The following is a 25,531-nucleotide window of genomic DNA, read 5'->3' on the forward strand; positions in this document are numbered from 1 at the left end:
AATCAACGTCTCGCTCTTCTTAGATTTAATGCTGCATAATTAATTAATCCTTCGTCTTTGTTGGCAGCGTGTTAGGGGGTTTTCCTGTAAGAAAAGTTAAAGATTTCCACCCTAGAACACAAAAACCTGGAATATTTCGCTTTGTACTTGAGTATATTTAAGTGTGAAGTGAAATTAAACTGGTCGCGTGGAGTGAGCTACAGAAATTTTGGCAGAGCTTGAGCAGAACAGCGCGAGTTGAAGACAGGGACAACAACAAAAGTAAAAGTAAAAGCAACCTGTACCTTTGCGTTAACTTACATGCATTTGACAAAAAGCAGGTGAGAAGTCCATGTTTGCCTCGTCGCTTGGTGATGTAAAGACGGACTGGTGGTGTTAGTTTGTGTGCTGTTCTCAAGGCAACAGTCTGAAGTTCATGCAGTCACATAAAGAGCGCTGATTTTGCCCTGGAAGACCGTGATAATGTTCAAGGTAAGCAATGCTAAAACACTACAGTCAGCGGACCTTTGCATGGTAAAGTTCCTCATAACAGATCTCATGTCTCACATATTCATATGTTGTATATTCGCAAATATCCTTGCTCCTGATCAACAGGTCAAACCTCCTTCTGCTCGTCAGTCAAGTTGTACAAGTGTGTTATACCTATAACCACCAAGAAACAAGAGCTTCCTATTTAACATATAAAACTAATAAATGAATCATACATTTTAAATAATATTTATATTTCAGAACCATGTATTTAGGCCTACTATATTAAATATTATACTAAATATAGTATTGTTCTGAAATATAAATATTATTTAAAATGTATGATTCGTTTACTAGTTTTATATGTTGAAATATGAAATATAATAACAAAGCATGTACAAATGTCTTTGGAAATGCTTTATTATTATTTATTCTAGTATGTAATGAAATACAACATATATTATGTGATGTGATATATTGTTTAATTATCAGAATTAATTGCAGCCTTATAATAAATGTTATAATTATTGTGCATTTGTTGTCAATTTCATATATTACTATAATCTATAAAAATTTGATTCAAATTAATTTTGTTTATCAACTACACAGTTGTTGTATATTTTAATATTTTGCAGTTGTTGTAATCATACATAACATAAATGAAAGAGAGGAAAGCAGAAACATCTTATAAGTATTTTCTATTTTTAATCAAGGACTTGAATCCGCATAGGTTTATTTTACACAGGATATGAGCTAGAATCAGTGATTATAGATCTGAAGTACATTTCTTACTGAAAAAAAAAACTAGAAAAAAATAAATAAATAACAAATCATTTTTCTAATGATTATCAAATAATTCCAGACTTGCAATTTCAACCCAGAAGAGATGCTCAAGGTTTGAATACGGCACTCTAGAGTTGATCGTGTGGCCTGTCTGATCACAACACAAATATTCGTCCTCCGACCCTGTGGATCTTCTTGGCCCTTAAAGAGCTTTAGGGCTCACTGTTCGTCTTATTAATCCTGTTCAGCTCCCTCTGTGTTCGAGGGCACTGTAATGTAGGCTATTGGGTACAGTAACAGTGAACGATCTCTATATATACAGTAGGATACATGTTGCTTTTGGCTGAGCCCACCACAGGCTCGCTGAATGGATGGCGGAGACTTAGACAAGCGTTTAATTAAGGTTTGCTGCAGAACGCACTGCGCTCAGGAGATTAGCAGACTCCCTCGGCGAAAACATTTGTGTTCACGCTGGCAGAGGATGCAGACAGATTGCTACGGTTTGTGTGTCTCTGTGGAATAGTTAGTGGCAACAAACAAAAGTTATATCCACACAAATAGGTCTGCCACACACAGGACGTGACGACATGAGATATCCATTCTTGTAGTTATTAAGAAGTCACAAGAATGTATGTGCATGCTTGTCTTTTCAGGGTCACTTGCTCATATCTTAGATCCAAAACACTTGTTTTGATTTAGCAAATGACAAGTATGCACAGCTATGCTCTGGATGTGGCAGCGACACAATTTAAGGCTTGTAAACCAAATTTAGTTAGGTTTAAAATGGAACATTGGTTTTCTTATAAAAGGAGCTTTTGTTATAATTTTGTATGAAAGTTCTTTCCCAGCTATTCTTTTCTGCCATGAAGTAGGGTTCTGAATGCCGATTGGCTGTTCTTAGAACGATGCTTTGATGCCTGAAGACCGGCAGTGCATGGCAGAGATTGTTGTTGTGTGGTCACCATGGAGACCAAGGGCCCTGGGAAGGTTGTGGGTTGTTTTCTAGATGAAACATCTACTCCATACGATTCACCTCCTAGACTATTGTTTACTTATTGTTTAATTTGAAAAGTAAAAATTATTTTTAAAAAATGCATTGCAAAAAGATAAAAGTGAAGTTCTCATTTTGTGTGGGAAAATGTTTATAAATATACCTTAAACATTTTGAAAGGGTGTGTGTGTACTTGTTTATGCTACATTATGGTAAAACCGAATTGTAAAGCCTGACATTTTTTGACATTGTGTGGGGACTTAAACCTGAAAACACATAAGCCCCTTTCACACTGCACGTCGGACCCGCAATATTTCCGGAACATTGCCAGTAACGTTGCGGTGTTCGACCCGGGACAAGCGCTGTGTGAACAAAAGCCAGATCTAATTCCATATCGAAGTGATGACACGTGTTATCACGCAACTCTTTTACCGGCTGTTTTGAAGGAAGATCAACGGTCGCGACGAAAACATATGTGCAAACTGTAATGAAGCAGAGATCAGTTAGTTCCTCACTTTCCGCGCTGACGCAGAGATCGTTTGCTTGCTTCAGTGAAAGTATAACGTGCCTAGCGTTTTCGACTCATACATTACACATCACGCGCTGATGTCACGTGTCCTTACGGGATCTTCAAGGGTTGTGTGTGAAAGCACGCACATATACCGGGTCATCACTGGCAGTGTGAAAGTTCAAAATCTAGCGACCCGGGAACAATTGCAGGAACACTTTACCCCTGTATTTGCCAGAATGGCAGTGTGAAAGGGGCTATAGACTCATGGGGACTTGTGTCACTGTGGGGACCTAAATTGAGTTCCCCATGGGGAAACAAGTTTTATAAGCGATACTGGACAGTTTTTTTTTTTTTTTGAGAATGTAAAAATGCAGAAGGTTTCCTGTGAGGGCTAGGTTTATGGCAATACAGTAGGGCTGTGTATCACCAGCAAAGTCCCGATATGATACGCATCACGATACAAGACTGTACTAAATTTTAACTCTGTAGAATTTAGTAAAACAGCTGTTTATGAAACATTGTATACTTCAGGGCCAGTGCTAACTATAAGCAGTTGACGTCTGCAATATCAAGGGCCTCCATAATTATACCACAGTACAATATAGATAATGGCATACGTTTAATGTTTACATTGGTCACTCCCAACCAGATACAACATTCTGATTGTTTGAATTTAGTTTTTAAGCCCATAAATAATCATTTACTCATTCTAATAAATTTATATTGTCATTTACTAAATCTATATATAAATCTTAACATTGATGGTAGGTTATGATTGCACAAATTATGCACTCTCCACTTTTTACAAATAAAATAAAAAGAGGAGTTCTAAACTGATGCGCTGTCTTCAGTATCTTGCACACACACACACACGCTCAGTCATTTACACAGATCACACTTTGTGTGCAATCAGACATTCAGGAACAAAACTTTTATCACTTCCCCGCATATTTTTTATAAACTTTTATAAAAAAAATGTATAGGGCTGTACGATAATGCTTAAACTGATAATCACGATTATTTTTGATTTAAAATTATAATCATGGTCATTAATAACGATTATTCTATCCTGCTGAAAAAAAAAACTGCTAAAACCAGTCTAATCGTAGCTGGTTTAAGCTGGTCTCCCAGCCTGACCAGCTAATGAAGTGGTCAAAACCCCTCTAAAACCAGCATTCTGACCATCATTGACAACTAACTAAAATCAGTCAACCAGTTTAGCCTGTTCTACGTTTTTTTTGTTGTTGTTTTAATTCAGCAGGAAAATGCATTAACATTTAATGTGTAATTTAACCAGCCTCCACTGACTATACACTGACTTCATTTAGCCAACTATGATAATACAAACATCATGGTTTTGGTAAGAGTTTGTCCTCTGTATTCAAATTAAGTTTTCTAAGTGACAATTTGTCTATACGACACTTTTGTGTAAGATGTCGGTGTGTAGAAATCGCCAAACTCATATGTTTTCGTATCATCAACACTTGTTCCGCCATCAGTGAGAGCGCATAGGTTTGCCATATTGCACAAATTTAAAACACAAGGAAGAAAGTGTATGCTTGGAGGAGAAAAACTATTTCGGGGAGTAAGGCTCTTCAGAGCTGGTAACCACAAGCATGAACGGTAGTGAAGAAATGTTAGCAATGCAAGATAACGCAAATGCCAAATTAAAAACACATTTCAGAATAAATAACGAGCTGGCCAATATCATGACGATTATTTTTAGTTAATCAAGAAAGGTGGAAATCGTTTATTGAGATTAGAATCTATAAAATTCATAGGCTTGTTTTTGAGAAGAGAAAAACACAGTTTGCAGAGTGTGCGGAAAACGGCTGATGCCATTTGAGTCCCCATGTCATAATGTGGTATATAAAGACAGTCTTTCTGAACTGTTGTAGCAAAAAGGACGAAAAAAAATAATTATAAAAAAAAATCCTTATGAACAAAGCACTGAATTGAAAATATCTCCTGTAGGTGTTATGCAATATTCCAATGAAAGTTTCAAAGACCACAATTTCCCTGGCCACATCACTGACCGCTTCCCTGACCGTAGCCACTTCCCTGACCAGCTCCTTGACCCTGGCCAATGCCCTGGCCCTGGCCGGCACCCTGGCCATAACCGCTTCCTTGGCCGGCACCCTGACCCTGGCCGCACCCTGCCCACTCCCCTGACCCTGGCCGGCACCCGCTCCCTGGCCGCTCCCCTGGCCGCTCCCCTGACCCTGGCCGGCACCCTGGCCGCTTCCCTGGCCATGGCCGCTTGGCTGCCTGTAGCTTTCTAGTAATCTGAATGGAAGGCCTTGATTAGCTTGTTCAGGTGTGTTTGATTGGGGTTGGATGATATGAATGCTGCATTCATACCATTCACGCCTTTGGTGTCTCTCTTATCTGATGCACACATTTGAGGGCTGCATCCGAAAACTGAAAAATGCTGCCTTCGGGGGTTGCATTCCAAGGTAGGAAGGCATCAAGGCACGTCCGAAATCAGTGTCAGCTTAATTTCCTGTCTTCTGAGATGCCTTCATCTGGACAGTTTTTGAAGGCAGGGCAGCATAGATGTATCCTTCACTGCCTTTGATATCCCACAATCCTGTGCGTTCCATTATGTGACAGTTAAGCTGAATAAAGATGGCGTCTGAAAGTTGCGGTCTTTGTTTAGTTTGTGTGTAAATGTATGAACGTTTTCCACTTTTTATGTAATTTCTCGCGAGAAATTAATATTGCATTAATTAAATATCCACTTAGTTATCACCAAAACTCTTTATATTTTGCTGTCGATCATTAAACCATTACACTGCCTCAGAGGCCTGTCCGAAATCTGTTTCATGAGGTGCCTTCGGGCAAAAACGCTACCTGCCAAGTCATTGCCTGTTTAGACAGCAAGGCAGCAAGCCACCTGCCTAAGTTTTCGGATGCAGCCGAGGTCTTGCAGTCTTCACTAATGAGTTGACGAGTTAAATCAGTTGCATTTGAATAGGGAGACATCTAAAATGCACAGTTGTTGGAGGTTCTCCGGGACCAGAATTGGGATCCACTTGTAGAATGAGTGCTACCTTTAAATTCATTAAAACGGTCATTCATTCATCACAACCTCACAAAGTTCATTTTAACCAGTGTGTCTATACAGTGAAACTTTTTTAAAATTAAGTTATGAACATGATAGAACTCAGGATTCCAACCTAAACACCTTTGATTGGCCTTGGCCAATGCGTTGTAGAAGTCAACAAACATGTCTGTGATTGGCTACTCTGCTCCCCTCTGTGAAAATGGTTTTTAAAATCATGTGACGCTTTCCAAAACAGAAGGGCAGATACACTGGATTATTTTCCAAATCGATTTCATCATGCTATAATTACAAAGAAAACAGATCCTAGACCAGGAGTTATGGGCAGCTAAAAGCAATCATTTAGACTATTTTCGCGTGCACGGGGTTGCCAGGTTGACAAAGATAATAAACCTACGTAAGAGATATTTCCTTATTGCGCAATGTTTCGGGGATAACATCTATTTATATCAGGCAACCCCGGTTTTGTTCCTTTGCGGCCAGATTAAACCTTGTTGTAGCCTATTTATTAATCTTTATTCATTACTTTTTAGAAACCGTGCACTTTTCTATTCCGTTTTAAATGGTATTCAAATTAAGCACTGCACGTGCCACAATGTCGATACAGGGCCAGCTGTATCGATATTCGTATTGTCTAATCTCTGTGACGATACATCGTATATTTGGAACACAGCCCTAATGTCCCGAAGAAAAAACATTATGACTATGGAGAGTCCCCACAAGGATAGCAAACCAGACGTGTGTATACACACACACACACACACACACACACACAGACACACACTGCCTTTTAAAAGTTTAAGGTCAGTTTAGATTTTCGCACGGCTTCATCTTTTTACATTTGAAAATAAACTGTTTCTTCTTCAATGTCTATTTTAAAATGTAATTTATTCCTGTGTGAAGGCAAAGCATTTTACTGCAGTCTTCATTATTACATGATCCTTCAGAAATCATTCTTTCTTATATGTGGATTTGGTGGTCAGGAAACATTTCTTCTTATTATCAGTGATGTGCTGTGTAGTAGCTTTGTGGAAACTAAAAGCATTAATTTACAATGAAAATATTTATTAATATAATAAATGTCTTTAGTGTATTTTTATATAGATTGAATGCATCCTTTCTGAATAAACCTCAGTGAATCCAGACTTTGGAACTATAGTATAGTTCATAATAAAAATCAATTTATTGTATTATTTTTTATTTAAATTATTATTATTTTTTTAATCTTTCTAATCTTGATGTCAAAACCTTAATGTTTACATGCAACTTGAGGTGGAATAGTGTTTTATAATTGTAGTGACTAAGAATTTAGTACATCTTAATAAATAAAAAACACTCCATCAAGACAAAAATGTATCTGCTGTTTTTAAGTTTACGCTCTGTTGCAAGCAGGTGAAGAACTGCATTATTTATTCAGATGTTTTGTGGTTCCACTTGAGAACATCTGTTTACAGACTTTGCATAACCTTTCATCATGCTCAATTAGCACTGAGCTACGGTACATGAATGACAGCATTAATTAGACTATTGTGAAGAGTTACACAGACGCTTGTGGGCTTCTCTTTAGTCACCTCCTTCAGCATGAAATGGTTTATTATCTGTTAATGTTTCTGTAAACAGTTGATAATTATTTTTCTTTGATGTAATTAGTTTTGTGAAATGTCTTCCATTTTATATTTCATGAAAGGTTATTGGTAATGCATAAGTTGATCAATGATAATGATAAAATATGATATTTCTGTGTTTTTCAGGTCATGTTAAATCACCCTGATGACCCTTGAGTGGACATTACGCAGGCTGTTCATAGAACATTCATAAGTGGTCAGCTACTAGAGATGACATCAATATCAATGTTGAGCTGCAGGTGGAATAGGAGCTCAAGGTGGAACAAAAGAGAGCGATGAAGAGACAGGTAATGGAGCGGAGCAGAGGTGGTACCACCGCAGGGGTTCTGGTGTGGACACCAGCCCCAGCGTACTCCTCTCCCTCTAGCCCAGACGGGTCGGACTTCAGCTGGGATGAAGAACCAGATGAGGACTTTCAAAGCCAGATGGATGAGAATGGCATCATTGGTCTGGCAGAGAGTCAAGGGCAGCAGGAGGTGAGGACATCAGAGATGTTTGATTGATATCTGCCCATCTATTGTTCTTTTAGAGCGATCTCACCAGAGCTCTTCTTCAGAAGAATCTCATTACACTTAAAAACAGTTGCCAGATTTCAACTGTATTTAATTAGAAACATTTAATCAATTTATATGCCCTGGTTTTAGGAGGTTAATGGTGCTTTTTTTAAACTAGCAACTGTTTAATAACCATCTCATGATTGTGTCAATCAGGAACAAGAGGAGGAGATTGCAGAAGACCTGTTGTGGGATGTGAAGACCCCTGAGCCTGATCATGGGCCACCACCTGCACTAGAGGAGATAAGCTGTCACCTGAGTGAGCTGCTGGACTCTGAGCCGCTCTCTCAGGACACTGGAGATGACTGCCGCTCTCCATCTCTGCGTAAGGGCTCACAACTTGCATTTGGTGTAAAGGGATAATTCATCCATAGATACACAACCATTCTTTAAAGGGATAGTTCAACCAAAAATTAAAATTATGTTATTAATTACTCACCCTCATGTCATTCCAAACCCGTAAAACCTTCTTTCATCTTCGAAACACAACTTAAGATAATTTTAATGCATTCTGAGATAGGGCTGCACGATCGTTTCAGCATTGATATCGTGATGTGCGCATCCACGATAGTCACATCACAGGTTGTACGATGTTTAGTAGCCCATACTGAGCGTTGTATTTATACTGAAGAAAAATAATATATAAATATAAATTGTTTATTTTTGTTTTCTTTGCACACAAATGTATTGTTGCAGTTGGACCACTGATGTCACATGGATTATTTTAACGATGTCCTTGCTGAAGGCTGGATGCTGAAAATTCAGCTTTAGCATCACAGAAATACATTACATGTAAAATATATTTAGAAAAGCAATTGCAACACTATTTCACAATGTTTTTTTATTTATTTATTTTTAATCAAATACTGTAAATGCAGGCTGGGTGAGTGTAAGAGATAAAAACATTGTAACGACCCCCAAATTTTAAAATGCAGTATAAGTATCATATGGTCTAAAAAGTTTTCATTCACTTTCTCTCTCTCTTTTTTTTTTTAGAGGAAGAACACAAAACAGATGATGACCGAAGTGTTTTGTTGGAAGATTGGAATGACGATGAGGACAGTACAGGGAGCCCAACAATCCACAGTCATAAATTAAACTCTTTCCCACAGAGAGACACCATGCTAGACATGACTGATGAGGAAACAGAAGAGAAAGAAACGCGTGAAGATGCTCAGAGATTCATGGATCAAACATTTCCTGACACAGAAGACATGGCATCTATGTTTGAAAGGCTGAAGAGCTGTGATTACAGTGAGATCACTCAAAATATTCAAATTTCGGGAATCCCAGAGCATTCTGAGCAAAGTGATTCTGAGGAACTTGAAGAAACCAATCAGCAATTTCTGCCAGTTTCACATCGTATCTCACAAAGCAGTTCTAATCCCATCAGTTTTCCCCATTTGTCCTCAAAGGAACTGATGAATAACTGTGGAACTGAAGCTGAGACTTTTCCAGAGGCAGACGTTAGGACAGAGTCATCTCTTAGCACCCCTAAAACATACCACACGGTTAGATCAAAAGGGGAGGAGATTAAACACAAGGTCACCCCTCAAACTTCAGCCAGAAGCCCTGTAATAAAAATCAGACTTGGAAAAACACACCAAGATGGTACGAGTGGAGAAAAATTAGGGCTACACAGTCCTAACCACAATCTGCAGCCTCCAACGCCCTCTCCCAGAAAAACAAACCCAGCTTCCTGTGACGATCAGGTTTCTATTCCAGCGCAGTGCATTTCTAAAGCAAGCGTCTCCCCCTCAGAGTGTTCTCCCCCTCCTACACCTCACCGGACTTCAGCAATAAAGAACCACAGAACCTCCAAAACCTCTCACTCTGATCCAGATGATGTCAGGTGAGATGAAAAATAAACACATATTCATTATTTGATTAACGTGACCTGTGATTTGTTAATGAGTTAATTAATATTAATATACAATATATAAATCTTTCCGTAAAAGTTACAAATAATGAAAAATTATATTAAAAATGGTCAAAAAAATACATGCACATATGAAATATTATATATCATTTATATAAAATACAGTAAACCTATATTGTGATTAGTCCATACTGGGCATTTATTCCAATTTAGCATTATTTTTGAACTGATTATTGATTGTCAGTATCTGTATTCTTAGGAAAGGACAGCTGAGTCACCCTTTACCTGATTTCTCCAAAGTGGAGCCGAGGGTACGTTTCCCGAAAAATAGTGGATACAAACCTCCTAAAAGCCGTCAACCTTCTCATGACAGAACTTCACACCCGGATCTTCCTGTAGTGTTCAAGTCCCCTGCTGAGATTGTGAGAGAGGTCCTTTTGAGCAGCTCTGATGGGTCTCCAGGAAGCCCCTCCACGAGTGGGGCCCCCAGGCGTCTGCACAGCACAGTACCAGAGGAGTTCCGCTGCCCCCAGCAGGCCAGCACACTGATGCAGCAGCTGCAGGTATAGAAGGAGGAAATCAGGAGCATGCTGTTTAAAGTGAAATACTACAGTAGTATACGATTTACCGCATAGTATAAAGTCTATTTATTTTTTTAAGGTTTTTTTTATTTCTCTTATGCTCACAAAAATACAAAATATTATTACAGTTTATTTTATAATTGTTTTCTATTTAAACATTTTTTGTAATGTCATTTATTTCTGTGATATAAAAGTTGAATTTTTAGAAGCCATTGCTCCAGTCTTCGGTGTCCCGTGATTCTTCAGAAATCATTCTAAAATGCTTTGTTTTTGCTTGATATGTTTATGGAAAGTGTTATTATTATTTGTTTTTAGGATTCTTCGAATGGAGAGTTCAAGAGAACAGAATTTATTTGAAATCGAAATCATTTGTAACATGATAAATGACTTTACTGTCAATTTTGATCAATTTAATGCATCTTTGCTGAATGAAAAAATTGTTTGTTTCTTAAATATTAAATATAAGTTTCGTAATTAAAAATATATATATATATTGACGCCAAACTATTGAAAAGGGTGTATGCTGTAAAAGCAAATCAAATCGTATGCAGTATGCAGCAATAAACATTTTAAACAGTAATATTCTAGGTGTTTTACATATTTGCGAAAGTAGTAGGAGATGCTGGTTGATATTTGAGAGGGAATTTAAATTTTATTGCATTGTGAGATACAGAATTTTATTCATTTTAATGTAGGGAATGTAACAAACACTGACACTGAAAATGATGCTGATTTATCCAAGAGGCTAAAAGATGAAGCCATCTGTTATGTTTCTTTATCTATGTCTATTATGTTTTCCTCTCTTTTACTGACAGGAGAACTATAACAGGCTGCTAACCAAGTATGCAGAAGCTGAAAATACTATCGATCGCCTTCGCCTTGAAGCAAAGGTTGGCTTCACAGACTGTGTTTATGGTTTTATGCTCTTTTCCCTTCATTTGAAGGTTGACTTGAATTCAGTGCCATACTCTCCCTCGTATCAGCAGGCCTGTCTCCTTTCTGCGTGTGCTCTGATGTCGGCGAGAGCTATTTTTAGACTCCTCAGGCTGAGTCAACACAATATAAATGCAGAATCTCTTTTGTGACCGCCATAATCACAGCCCTCCGTTTAGCAGCACAGCTCATTTTCAAACTGAGGGCTCTCTGATTGTAATGTTTTTCCTCCAATGAAAGGCCTGCAGAAAGGGCTTACCTCAGAAGACAGACCATTTTAGAGAAACACTAGCAAACAAACTGACACAATAAGCAGTGTACATACAAAAACATTACTTTTACAAATCATTATATTATTTGCATACTATTATATGGACACAAATGCTTTTTAGCACAGTAACTGCACAAATTGTTGCTAAAAAACACTATTTCCAAAAAAAAATTGTATATATAATATAATTTCCTGTAAAAGGAATGCAGCACATTATATATGAAAAATAAAACATAGAATTATATATAAATTGATTAAATATTTATATTGACTCACAGCCAAATTGGCATTATCATTTATTTTGATGAAATTAGCTCTGTTTATTTGTCTCAGAAGGTCATACATTGCTTCAGTGTAGAAAACAGTTAGTAAACACAACAGTGTCAAATGATAAAGTGACCTGAAACAAATCTGGCCCTGAGCCCTGTGATGTCATATCTAACTTTGCTTCATATAAGAGGTCAGTGTTATATTTTCACTGATTTTACAGAGCAATGTTGGTAATTATTTTTTAATGTAGCTAATTTTAGCTAATAATGCGCATTAAGTTCTTCCCCCATGTGCCCTAGCCATCTGCCTCTGCTTTTACAGACACAACAGCTTGAGATAGACAGGGGTCATTCACTTTAATCCATTATTGACTTAGTTGTGGTTCTTATTTGTGCTTAAAGGGTTAGTTCACCCAAAAATGAAAATTATGTCAGTAATGACTAACCCTCATGTCGTTCCAAACCCGTGAGACCTCCGATTGACTTTATCTCTCTGATTGAGATTGACTTTAAATACGCGTTTATGATCAATTATACAGTAGAAATGTCGATGGCCTTTCCAATCACAAGAAATATATAAATATTTATTTACAAATCATGGGATCAAATTAATCAGTCAACATTTTTCATAAATCACAGTATTATCATCATTGTATACAGTATAATAAAGCAATTTAAGTACCAAGCATATTTTGAAAAAATTAAATCCATATTTATTTTATGTGAAAATTGTAAGCATAGGTTGGTAAAACTGCTAATTGAGATGATCTGATGATCTGCTTCTGGTATTGATCCTGTAAAAATACTGATTGTGTTAAAAAATGGGGGGGTTTTATTCAGAAGACTCAGAGGTCAGGTTGAGGTTGTTCAGTGTGATTTAGTGTCTCGGGGACTTATCAAGCGGAGACAGTCATTTGACCTCTATTAGATTTCAGCACACAAAACCCATTACCTCACATCTAAGTCACGTGTGTGTGTGTGGTGTAGTGATGGCCGATTCGTGAACGAATCGTTCAATTTAACCGGTTCTTCTTAGTGAACCGGTTGAACCAGTTCACCAAATCGAACTGAATCGTTTGAAACGGTTCACGTCTCCAATAAGCATAAATCCACAAATTACTTAAGCTGTTAACTTTTTTAACGTGACTGACACTCCCTCTGAGTCAGAATAAACCAATATCCCGGGGTAATCCATTTACTCAAACAGTACACTGAATGAAATGCTGTGAAGACCGAACTGAAGATGAACACCGAGCCGAGCCAGATAATGAACAAACACGCCCACTGCTGGAGCAGTTCTCGTTCTCGAGTCAAGAACCGGTTGCTTCGGTGTTCGGATCACCAGTACACTCAACCGAGAATCGTTTCTGTCGGACGCGTCCGATTTGAGAACCGATGAGCTGATTCTCGTTCTCGAGTCAAGAACCGGTTGCTTCGGTTTTCGGATCACCAGTACACTCAACCGAGAATCGTTTCTGTCGGACGCGTCCGAATTGAGAACCGATGAACTGATGATACTGCGCATGCGTGTAATTTTGTAAGTATTTTGTTAAACATCGGAAAGTGTGATAAAGTAACTATATTTTATTTTGATTTTTTTTTAATTATTTTTTTTAGATTAATGTTTCCAATCTGTATATTGTATATAATGTATAGGCCAAATGGGTTTTCAGGGAAGTTGGACAATAATTAAGACTCTAAAGACTCTTATGTTTAATAGGAATAAGGGATGATTTATGAGATATCTGTACTGTATTTATAGTTAATGATGACATTCACAAATTGAGTTTGTAGTAAACAGAACATGAACACGAGTAGAGCAGCTGATGACACTGAACTGCAGCACGTGCCGGTTAGAGCGATTCTCGTTCTCGAGTCAAGAACCGGTTGCATCGGTTTTCGGATCATCAGTACACTCAACCGAGAATCGTTTCTGTCGGACGCGTCCGAATTGAGAACCGATGAACTGATGATACTGCGCATGCGCGATTCAGCGTGAAGCCAACTGACTCACAGCATGTCTCTGAACCGAAGGGATTCTTTTGGTGATTGATTCTGATTCTGTACTAGTAGTTATGAGCGGGTATTTTGAGGGCTTGGATGAAGGGCAATCTGGCGAAACGTAAGTTAATTTAATAACAAATACATCGCAATGGATTATGTTTAGTAAGTGGATCATGGTTTCTGCGCTGATGACACCTAATTTATTTACTTTATATCTTCAAGACTTAAATCCTCATATGCACATTATTGCTGTTACTGTATTTAGGTGTTGTTGCAAAACTCAAATGTAAACTTTTCATGATTATGAGGTTTTAACTGACTAAAGTTATGATTACTGACTTTATATATTTGAATGTTTGATAGACGTGACGCCATTACGTCATCGCCAATGACGTCATTACGTCGAGCGTGAAAGAACCGATGAACCGGTTTTTTCAACCGGTTTATTGAATCGAACCGTCCGAAAGAACCGGTTCGCGGAAAAGAATCGAACTTCCCAGCATGGATATCAGCCGATTGTCATTGTGTTCTCAGTGTGTTTCTTTATCCATTGTCTTATCAGTAAGTCCAGCAGTGGAAAACACCATTAAATGTCCTGTTTTATGAGCCCTTTATTATATATGAGTCTCCTCTGTGCTCCTTTGTGGTTCAAGTCACCAGTATGCAGTAAATCTGAGGGTCTGGCAAATGGGTGGGCAAAACAGAGCTGTATTTCTCTGATGGTCTCAGCATCAACATAATGGATGTTTTTCACACTACATTGGGAAACAGAAATTTGAGATACTTAAGATCACATGTCACCAATTATTGTATTGTAGAAGAATACGAGCTAAACTTTTTTTTTTAGTGCTAAAGGTACAGTCTACTAGGGATGGGCATTCGATTAAATTTTCTTAGTCGATCGTCGGGAGAATTAACGATCGACTATCGATTAATCATTAATATTTTTATAATATAATTAATTATTTAATTTTTATAATAAAAAAAATGAAATGAATACAAAAATACAGCGTGTTTTTCCTCGGTGAGACCTTTATTACAAGATCAACTTGTGCAGACAGTTAAACTACGTTCAGGCAAACCGAACATATATCCGCGTGCATATGCAGTGCTCTAAAGCAGCGGAACCTGCAGCTGCTAGCAGGCGTTCTTAACCCTTTCGAGTCGATTAACGCATATATGCGTTTTGAGTCTGAATAAAGTGCTTCATTCTTTTTTCTGAGGAAATCCATTTCTCAAATCATCAACCACATCACATCTTTTTGGGGTGAATTATGTCTTAGTCCTCTCATCGCGAAGCAAACAGTAAAATAAAATAAAAACTTGAAGAACAGTCTCGCTGCCTTTTCTTCTGTGTGGGCGTATTCAAGCGCGCGCTTCAGTTTGAATCTGAATAGCGCGTTCAGCGCGGGGGCGTGGTCACATTAAATATAATGAAGGAAGATATGAAAAACAGACATTGCGTTGTTTTCATATGGATTACTTTATCTCAGAATATTTGTTTTTCGGAAGCACTTGTTTAGTTTAAAAGTAGACATTCCAGGCTTTCTATAGATATCTCTCTCATGTCTCTTCGTTGAGTATTCACGGAGTTACGGTTCATTTTAATGAAATGTTTGTACATGACGATCAGCGGAGACAAAGACTGTAGACAGCGCACCTTGTTTGTTATCTTTATTTTATAAGTGCACAAAGTTTTTTTGTTATTATGTCTGTATCCAAAAAAAACTAGACCCTTTACAGATTCGATTGATGTATTGCTCTTATCTGTACGATTAAAACTGAGAGTGTAATTTATCAGGGGTTATCAGGAGAAAATGACTCAAAACGCATATATGCGTTAATCGACTCGAAAGGGTTAAAGCCTCATGAAAATTTGCCGGGATGCACAGGTACATCATTTGAGTCGTGGCCGTGTTGTACTTAAACAAGGCATCGCAATGTTTGCAGTTAACTAGTTCGCTTTTTCAATCAAAATGGTCCCACGCCACACTTCGCCGTGACATCTTCATGATTATTCTTTGAAATCAAAACGGAAGATCACAGATAACCGAGTAGGGTGTCAAATATTGCCCCATGGTGGTAAAATATTTAATTGCTGCCACACAGTGAAATTCATTTAATTGCTTGAAGACTCGCACTACGCAACGCAACCTGCATTAGATTAAAAAAAATGCTTTAGATTAATCGATAACAAATTAACATGATCGAGGAAAATCTTAACGATCAATTATCGATCGTCGATTAATCATGCCCATCCCTACAGTCTACCATTTAAACATGAATTTAAATACAGTAGATTTTATATATAGCATATGGTTGACTTGAATGGTTTTACTCTTATCGATTTTCTAGCATTACAAGACATTATGCATATTAATGGGCCTGTGGATTATTGGCAAAGTGGATTTTGTCAGATTTTTCAGTTGCTGATTTCTTTGTCATTTTTTGTCCCTTTAACCATCAGCTCATGATTGTTGTGCATTTGCTGTATGTTTTCAGGTTGGTCTCTGTTCTGAACCCCCAAAACCCAGTACAGCTATCCTGTCAGGTGTTATTCAGGAGGCCTCAAAGGTCATAACGCTCAGTTTTCCTCAAGCGCAGAGGGCAGAGTTCGACGCAGGCTCTGCTCACCAGATCCAGCAGAGGGATCACTCAGGTACATCACAATGACTCTTTAAAACTGTGCTTGTATTGTGCATTTAAAAATCACACAGTTATCATACTCAAACATATATTCTATAAATATTTCAATAGAATAATTTTTTGTAGTAATTCAACAAAGTGTTATGTTATGTTATGTTATGTTCTAATTACATGGTCCTAATCTAATCATAATCAAACTGTATATTGTTGGAAAGTTCAAAGACTCCTTAATAGATATTTTACCAATTAAAAAAAATATGTAGGAAAAGTAAAAAAATCTACATCATAACAGGAGTTCTTACTTTTGTCACAGAAAGTCTTCTTAATTGCTTTAGAAATCATAAGAAATTATATGTCAATTGAAAACGTATAATGTCAGAATTCATCCTTTGAAACCCAATATAAAATCAGACATTGCATTGCCATGGAAATGATACATCAAAATCATGTTACAAAATGTTTTCAGTCATGAATTATAAAAATGTAAGTTTGGATAGTGCACTTTCCAGTGATAGTTAAGAGGTTAAAAAGCATCAAAACCACATTTATGCTTGAATTAGATGCCTTGCATTAAATTTTAAATCAAAATTGAATTTCAGAACCTTCTTATAATCTCTTCTAAGTTACTTTGCAATCAGTCTGAACAATTTTGTGTAATAATCTCAAAATTGCTTTATTCACAGAAAACTGCAGAAAAACACCAACTCGTCCTTCCTCTGTGAACTCAATCAGCTCAAAGAGGTCTGGATCTCTCACTGCAAACCACCTAACAGAGACTCTGACCAAACAAACTCAAAGATTTCAGCTACAGGTCATTTAAAATCACCAGTTTTAGCTTTAATCAGTGTTAACAGGCATTTTATTTTAACATCAGTGCTTTAAACCCCAAATCTTTTTTTTTTTCTTTGTGTTTTTCAGGTTGATGCTTTCGAGACACTTCTAAAGAATGGGAAGCTCCAGCCCTGTGAACAGATAAAGGTATGCTGACGCTTTTCTAAAAAAATTATTTATTTAAAGACATTACGTCAGACTGACTCTGAACTGACTCATCTACAGGGTCTCTCCACACTGGCACAGGGACAGGAGTCTCTTGAACATGCTTACCTAGATGCACGAGCCCAGTCTCAGATGCAGCAGCAGCAGTGGAAAGGCAGGCATGTCACCTTTGACCCAGACAGGTAGACTCTTTTTATGCGCATGTATAAATACACTACCATTCCAAAATTATTTTAAATGAATACTTTTTTTTTTTCAAAAGTGACAATAAAGTGATAAAATTTTGTGTTATGATGACACAAAACTGTTGTATTTTGACAGCTGTTTATCCTGTGTACTTCCTGTTTGCAGTACTTATGTTCATGCTGTGTGTTTGTGTGTGTTTCACAGGGACCTAGAAGGTCAGATCTTCAGGTCAGGGATGCGACTGGAGGAGCTGAAGGAGTGGCTGGAGCAAGCAGAACCGAACAAACCCATTTCTGAACCTCCCTTATACCCTCTACCTCCTTCAGATGTGATCTCTGTGTCCATGCTGGAGACCGAACCTCTACCTGAGGTGCCTCAGACTTTACTTCCAAACCTCACTAACATTTGACCTCACCAATCTAATTTTCCCCTACCTTCTTTCTCAGAGCCCACTGTCTGCTGTCCATCCTGAGGCTTGTGTTGGTGTGGAGGTTAGTTCAGTAAGCGGAGAGAGTGATGCAGACGGAGAGGAAGAAGAGATCCTCCCATTTCTTCTTCATCCCCTCCATGACAAACACCAGCGTGTGGAGAGAGACTTCAGTAAGCTCATGGACTGGTGAGTGACTATCAACCAGCATGTGTAAGAACAAACAGGTTTACATGTCAAGCTCAGTCTCTTGTTGTTTTTATCCCCAGCTATCAGAGTTTTAAAGAGCTGCCTGGGATGCTGGACCCAACTGTGACTTTAAAGAGCCATGACTTGCTGGATTTTGGAGATTCTGCTTCTCTTGGGAATACAAGTGTAACGGAAAGACAACAAAACAGGATTTTTAATGAGAAAAAGACAATGACATCTGCTCAGCAGTGAGTCATGAACCTATTTCTCGTCAGCTTTACACATGTTTAGTTTAGTAAATGGTAGTGGTTGGCAATTTAAGGCAGTAAAGAATAGGATGAGTGAACATTAGGTATGTTAGCATTAAGTTGGAGAGGAGAGGAATATTATATGTCTGTGAGTGCCTGATCTTCTCCAGTAATCTGTGAACAATTATTTCATTATTTAATCATCACTGGGATTGGGCCATACTAACAAACCTTGAGAGAAATGACACTAGATAAAAATGATTGTACCTTACCAATATGAGACATCTTGGCTTATAAGCCCTGCCCATTTTGAAATGTTTTTTTTTTTTAATTATCAATTTTCTTTTCTTTTTTCCTCAGGTTTATGTTAGTTATTTTCAGTTTCAAGTAATTTTAGGACCGTCTTTAACTAAACGAAAAGTATAAATGTTCCTTTATAAAAATAATAAAACTAAAATAAATAAAGCAAAAAAAAAAAATGTTTTGTTTTAGTTGACTTTTTTATTTTATTTGTATTATTATTATTTTAAGTGAACGCATCAGTTTTAGTTAATAACACTGTTTAGTGTTATAATAACACTGCTTTAGTTAATAACACTGTCCTCCTTGTATTAACGTTCTGCCATCTTATTCTAATTCTGTGACAGAAAGTAAATGGTCTAAACATCAGCTATATGTTGTTATCAGGTTTAATAAGGTAACTGAGGTTAACAGCAGTTATCAACACCTGGCTGTTTGCTCTCTCATTCATCTCTCCATTCTCTTTTTCTTTAGGCAGGCAGCAGCAGATTGTGTCCCTCCCTCCGGCCCATCTGTCAGGTCACAGGTGTGTGACTCTATGGAAACTCACCCGGAGGCTCTTTGTCACTCCTCGGTGTTGCCAGGGCTACCGGGCAGGGAAAGGAAAGCGGCAGGAAACAGGAAAACTCAAAGCAGTAGCCTGACCAGCCTGACAGAGAGCACAGAACCCAGAACTATGGGTTTAAAAGCAAAGGCTAAGACTGTCAGAGCATCCCCTCTGGTCAGTCACTGCTTTATTTGTGATGAACAAATATATATCATATCTAAAGGATCATTTCTTTATGTGCATGAATAATAGATTTTGAATATTATTTTAGTAGAGTTCTTACATATATTTTTAACACTGTAGGATGGGGTTAAGTCTCCAGAGACAGACAGTGGCTTTATGGGCTCAGAGAGCAGTCATCTCACTCCTGCAGTACACAGTCCTCTCCAGCAGAGGCCAGTGGATAGGTATGAAGCGCCTTCACTGTATCCTCTGACCAATAATTACTAAAGAAGCCACTAAAATATAATGTGTTAGAGGTGCTTCTGCTCATACTTAGGGTTAGGGACTCATCCTGCACTATTTGTGACTGATACTTCAAATCTTGCGGCTCATTGGGGAGAGATGTGCTTTAAGAATGAAATAAAAAAATTTCCACCTGATGATAAAAATGGAGACAAGACCAACAAAATACATCATTTCTTTCAGAAAATATAAAAATCTGCTTGTCTTGGCTGTCTTGGGGAATTTATACACCTTTATATTTTCCTCTTTTTGATGTGTTCTCCAGTTCCATCGCGCCGTCTGGCCCACGTATGAACACAGAAAGACCAGAGTCTGCTCCTCCTGCTAGACAGCCTTTTGCCGTCTCGCCCTCTCAATCACAACCCTCTCTAAATACCCGAAGAGAACACCTCGCCAAGTCTGAAGGATGCACGGGTTCTGTTAGGAGGAGAAGAGGGGAGGAAATGTGTTCTTCTTCCAGTCTTACTTCCTCAGTATCCCCCATTCATTGGCCCAATAGCAACCTCCTGCCCTGGCCGAGCAGCCTGACCAGCCAATCAGAGCATGGCAGTGATCACGGTGGGTGTAGGTTTGACATTTCAAATGAAAAATGTGTGTGTGTGTGTGTGTGTGTTGTTATATATATATATATATAAACAATAGTAACCAGTAAAACCTTGCAATAAGATTACATTTTTTGCTCTTTCATAATAATTTGTTGTATTTATGACTACTTGCATAAAAATAACCAAGGAAGCTGGTATGGCAATAATATACCAACCAACCATAAAAATATATCTTGTCTTGAGAAATGCTGATGTTTCAACAAATCATTAACACACTGGTCCTGAATTTTTCTCTTCCTCCTTTTCCATCTCTGCATCCTGCTTTTACTCTTCTTTCCTCAGTCCATTTCTTATCAGGGGATGAGAAATCACAGGATGGCCGGTACCCACAACCAGCCAATCAGCATCTCCGCTCTCACAGAAGTCCTTATCACCATGGTGACCACCTCAAAGCCCAAAGTTCCGTTCAACTAACAAATCAGCAGTGAGTTTCCAAAAGGCTGACACGGCCACTGCAGCACAAACAAGCATTTAAGATTTAAGACCGCTCTTTTGAGCCAGGGCTCTACTGTAAAGGAGTTCTGGGAGATACTCCAGTGGTCTCTATGAAATCATTTTTCACTACACGGCAGCCAGAGTTCCATCTGGATAATTGGATTTATTTTTCATTCTTTCCTTTCTATGATTCAGCAGGAGTCTGTCTGTCAAATAAACTAGCTGAAGAGTGCGCTGGTATGTATTTGGCTTCGCATCAAGAGACCAGCATTAATCACTATTAGCTACGTATTAATAAAACAGTAACCCTCTGTGTGTATTCAATGATTAAAACAACTACCCACATTCACACACCCACCACTTCTATCAGTGCCTATAACGCTCTTTTTGGTCCACACTGGAATGGTTATTTCTAAACCCTGTTTAGATCTTAACTCTAACAGAGAAGCAAAACATGACTTGGGACTCGTCCTGCTTAGTTGCTTGCTCGCTCTGTTTTTTGTATGCTCAAAATTAATAATTTTTTTTAATAAATTAAAAATGTAAATTATTTCTGTTGGCGAATCTGAAATTTTACCAGTCTTCTGTGTCACATGATCCTTCTGAAATCATTCTAAAAGCCTATTTTGGTGCATAAGAAACAAATTATTATCAATGTTGAAAACAGTAAGGCAGGTTAATATCAAAACAGTGATATACTTTTTGTAGGATTCTTTGACCTACTTAAAAAATAAATTTAGAACATTATCTATTATAAATATCTGTACTGTCACTTGATCAATTTAATGTTTAAAAACAAATTGTAGTGTACCCATAAAACCCCACAGTTGAAATCCCATTGTTTTTCCTCTGTTGCAACACCTGATGTATAAACAACTCATCGCATGAAAAAGCCACATCGAAACTGGAACTGACTTCCAGATAGACAATTTAAAAAAAATCTGATTTTAATTTCATCCGTTTTGTTTTTTCTTCAGATTCCAAAATAATGCCTTTTATATGTTGTTTATGTGTTTCAGAGAGGCTCTTCGATCTCTACAGCAAGAAGTGAACCGCCTGAAGGCGAGACTAGAGGGAAATCTGAGACTCTCCGAACCTGCCAGTCCTGTCAGAGTACCCACTTCTGCCACAGAAGAGACCAGGGATCAGGCTTCCCCACAGACCACAAGGTACCGGAAATCTATGATCTTAGACTGGCCAAAATGATGTACGTTACCTAAAACTTCTAATTCATTAAGTGACTTTGTGTTCCTTATTTATTAGGTCTTCAGTCAGGAGAAGGCAGCAGAAAGAGAGAGGGAGGAATGAAGAAAAGGAGAGAGGAAACTTGCCAAGACCCACCCAGAGCCAAAGATCCGCATCTTTACCTCGACATCGGCCTCAAACTGAGCTGAGTGCGTTTAGCTCCATGTTAATCTTTTAAAGTTACAGTAGAATACATAAGGATGCAAATAGATTTTCTTAACGGTCCTAAATGACACTTGGATGCAGTATTGGTGGTCTGAATCTGTAATTACTTTTTTATCATATGTCTTATTAACCCGTTAGCGACTGATTCTGAGTTTGTCCTATCTGAGCCACGAGCATCAACTTTAAGACATGTCCGGATGTCACCTATGACATCACGAGGAAGAGGACAAACCAGAGGATTTGGACATCATAAAGAGGACAGTACATGTAAGAAAAGACCTAATAATTCAACATAAATGACCAGTTTTTGTATGGAGATCAAGAACACATTGTGGTTATTTGAATTAAACATCAGCAGGCAGATCCGACAATAGTGATGCAACCGAATCAAGCCGAGGACCAGAAGCTGCCTGCCCTCATTGCATATCAGACCGCACTGGTTCCTTGACACGTAAGCATCTTACCGCCATCATGTTTAAAATGTACTGAGCTTACATTTCATAAATGATCATCCTGTCCCTTACACTATTAATTAAAGGTCCAGTGAGGAGTAGGAGGTCTCCACATTTCTCAAAGCCGTCCTGTAGCCATTGCCCAGTGTGTGGTGCATTACAAACCAATCAAAGAGCCTCTCAATCAGGTTTGACATGTCATTATCTAACTTTTTGTTTTATTACAGTGTGTCCTGAAAATGTAAAATACATTATCACAAAGAATCATGTTGACTTCATATGTGTGTTTATTTAGCCAATCAGGAGCCAGTCTCCACCCCCAGAGGGAGTCAGCCAATGAGATCCTCCTTACAGAGGGACAGAGGAGGAGGTGTGAATTTGGCTCCTCCCCCCGCAGTTCTGGGAGGTGTTCCAGTTGTCCCATATGTGCCCATCTATCCTTCAACTCTGTGAGTACCTCAGGATAAAGTGGCCATTAGCTTAATTTACTTGCTTCTTCCTCTCCAGCTACTTTGATCAATGATTCAGGCTCTAAAAAATGTATGAGAACAACTTCCTCTGTCCATGAGTTTTGCAAGCTTGATTAAAACTCATCTGAGACCGCTGTGGAAGTCCGGGATTCAAAATTTTATTTAACCATGGAGAGAAACAAAGCTTTAGGATTTCAAAAATGCAAAACAAAAACATTGTGACGTAAAATGAAAAAAATAATTAGAAGATAATGAGCTATTTCTAGGTAAAATATCAGATTTTCTAATTCTAATTTATGATCCAAATTATTCTGAAATTCAAGCTTTGAATAAATTTTACGCTCGTGTTGATAATTTACAGTAATTTGTTGATGGAATGAAGTTTCTAGAATAAAAAAGTAAAGAATAATCATTTTACACAGTGGCTTCAGACATTTGAACCCTACTGTGTATTATTATTATTTTATAAAAAAATTATTTAATAATTTATTATATTCAATAATAGCATTTATTTGAAATTGATTTTTTTTTTTTTTTTACTATCACTATACTGTCTTGCTGAATAAACCTATTAATTTACCGCTATCTTTTGAATGTACATATAATTTATTTCTATAATATTTATATTACATACTATTTATATAATTGTTATATATTTCTGAAATTTAAACTGATTGAACAATTTGTTTTAAGTAACACACAACTAACTCCTCTGGTGTCACTGTCCACATCAGACTGAGCATTCTGTGTCCTTTACCCACAGTTACTTCTCCAGTCCTGTGACGTCACAGGCCTACTCACAACCCTTTAACATCTCAGTCAGTCCCGTCAGAGATGAGAGGCCAGGGGTCAGAGGTCATCGCAGACGATCTCTCTCTTTGGACCATCAGCAGCACACTCTAGACAGCTCTCTGAGCCGTGCTATCACGGCAGCTAAAAACATGAGAGAGGTCTCGCATCGCATGGCTCGCTCTCTGACCTCAGGACTGCACAGCAGTAGCTTCCTCACCTCATCCTGCACCTACTGACATCGGCCTTTACATCTGTTCATTTAGCAGATGCTTTTATCCAAAATGACATTTATTCATTTTATTAGTTTACAAAAACAACCGTTTTTCTCGTAGTGGTGTGACTGATGCAGACATGCAATGCTGCAGTGGAAGATGATGGAAAATGTGAAATGTCTCAGGTGTACTATAGCTACTTTTAGAGACTGATAGCTGCATTATGGCAGCGTAACATTCAAGTTTGTACATACAGTGACCCCCTAAAAATATTAGGCCTATCTTAGGCCACACTTAAATATGTATGAAATTGCTTTTTAAAGCAAAAAATATGAGAACTTTTTTTCTTTTTTAGGTTTAAAAAACATAAATATAGCTGCTGTTCAAAATGGAGTTTGTGATTTCATGTTTATAGCTGTGATGGAATATACTATGCTAGGGCATCTGTGTGAATTTGAGGACTTCATATATTCACTAAAAGCATATGTTTTGGAAAGCCATTTGTCTCGTTTTTTGTTATATAATGCCTAGACATTAATGCATTGTTAAATGTCCAAATACTTTTGGGTCCACTGTAGCACACCTTTTTCTGAAAATTCAAACTGAGTTTGAAGGTGAACCTGTTTTGTTTTAAAATCTTTATTTTTTTCTAATAGGGACAAAATGGGTACAGTGCTACCCTGGAGTTTTTGTTTATATCACCATACTTTTGTGCTGCATTTGTTTACCTAGAATTTCCAGACTGCATAACCTTTTTAATGTAAATGTGTGTGTGACATGGTTTTCTACCCCACAGTCAAAAAAAGCAGTGATTGAGTGGAGTATATCGAGTCCAGCATACTTTGAGTCCTAGAAGAGTCTGTAGCAGCATTGAGGAACAGCATGCATTTCACTTTGTGGGGAAAAAAAAAGTTTTTATAGGTTATGCAATATTGATTATTTTGGGTATCACCTAGTTAGGCAAATTTATTAAATAATAATGTTTCTGTCATGTGTTTTGTATTTATTGAGCTATACTTTTATACTATATGTACTACTATAAAGGCTTCTATAATATTTGACATGTTGTGTGATGTTGCTATATTTGCTTACAGCTATTTGACCAAGATTCTTTTTTTTTTGTTTTTTTGTTTTTTTTTCCAAGATAAAGGACAGGACCTTCTTTTGACCTTCCTGTAGCTGCAAATCAGTTTTGAGAGCCAGTTAGTATATCACATA

The 25,531-nt window shown here is 37.7% G+C and overlaps 1 protein-coding gene across 2 annotated transcripts; it reads left to right on the top strand.

Moving 5' to 3' along the window:
* akna (AT-hook transcription factor) lies at window positions 1-25,374 on the top strand. Of its 2 annotated transcripts, XM_026196472.1 has the most exons (24): window positions 1-471; window positions 7,569-7,918; window positions 8,153-8,321; window positions 8,993-9,848; window positions 10,135-10,438; window positions 11,272-11,346; window positions 16,436-16,592; window positions 17,263-17,390; window positions 17,498-17,557; window positions 17,636-17,757; window positions 17,966-18,131; window positions 18,208-18,377; window positions 18,458-18,625; window positions 19,400-19,646; window positions 19,776-19,879; window positions 20,203-20,495; window positions 20,825-20,966; window positions 21,997-22,146; window positions 22,241-22,371; window positions 22,526-22,654; window positions 22,743-22,838; window positions 22,926-23,027; window positions 23,135-23,288; window positions 24,073-25,374. In XM_026196472.1, exons 2-24 carry the CDS (start codon window positions 7,718-7,720, stop codon window positions 24,335-24,337), a joined length of 4,389 nt encoding a protein of 1,462 aa, XP_026052257.1. In that variant the 5' UTR covers window positions 1-471; window positions 7,569-7,717; the 3' UTR covers window positions 24,338-25,374. The 2 variants fall into 2 exon arrangements, with proteins under 2 accessions (XP_026052257.1, XP_026052258.1); XM_026196473.1 differs by lacking the exon at window positions 11,272-11,346.
* The last annotated feature ends 157 nt before the right edge of the window (window positions 25,375-25,531 follow it).

The sequence above is a fragment of the Carassius auratus genome, chromosome 21 (assembly GCF_003368295.1).
Source record: "Carassius auratus strain Wakin chromosome 21, ASM336829v1, whole genome shotgun sequence".
Taxonomy (NCBI): Eukaryota; Metazoa; Chordata; class Actinopteri; order Cypriniformes; family Cyprinidae; genus Carassius; species Carassius auratus.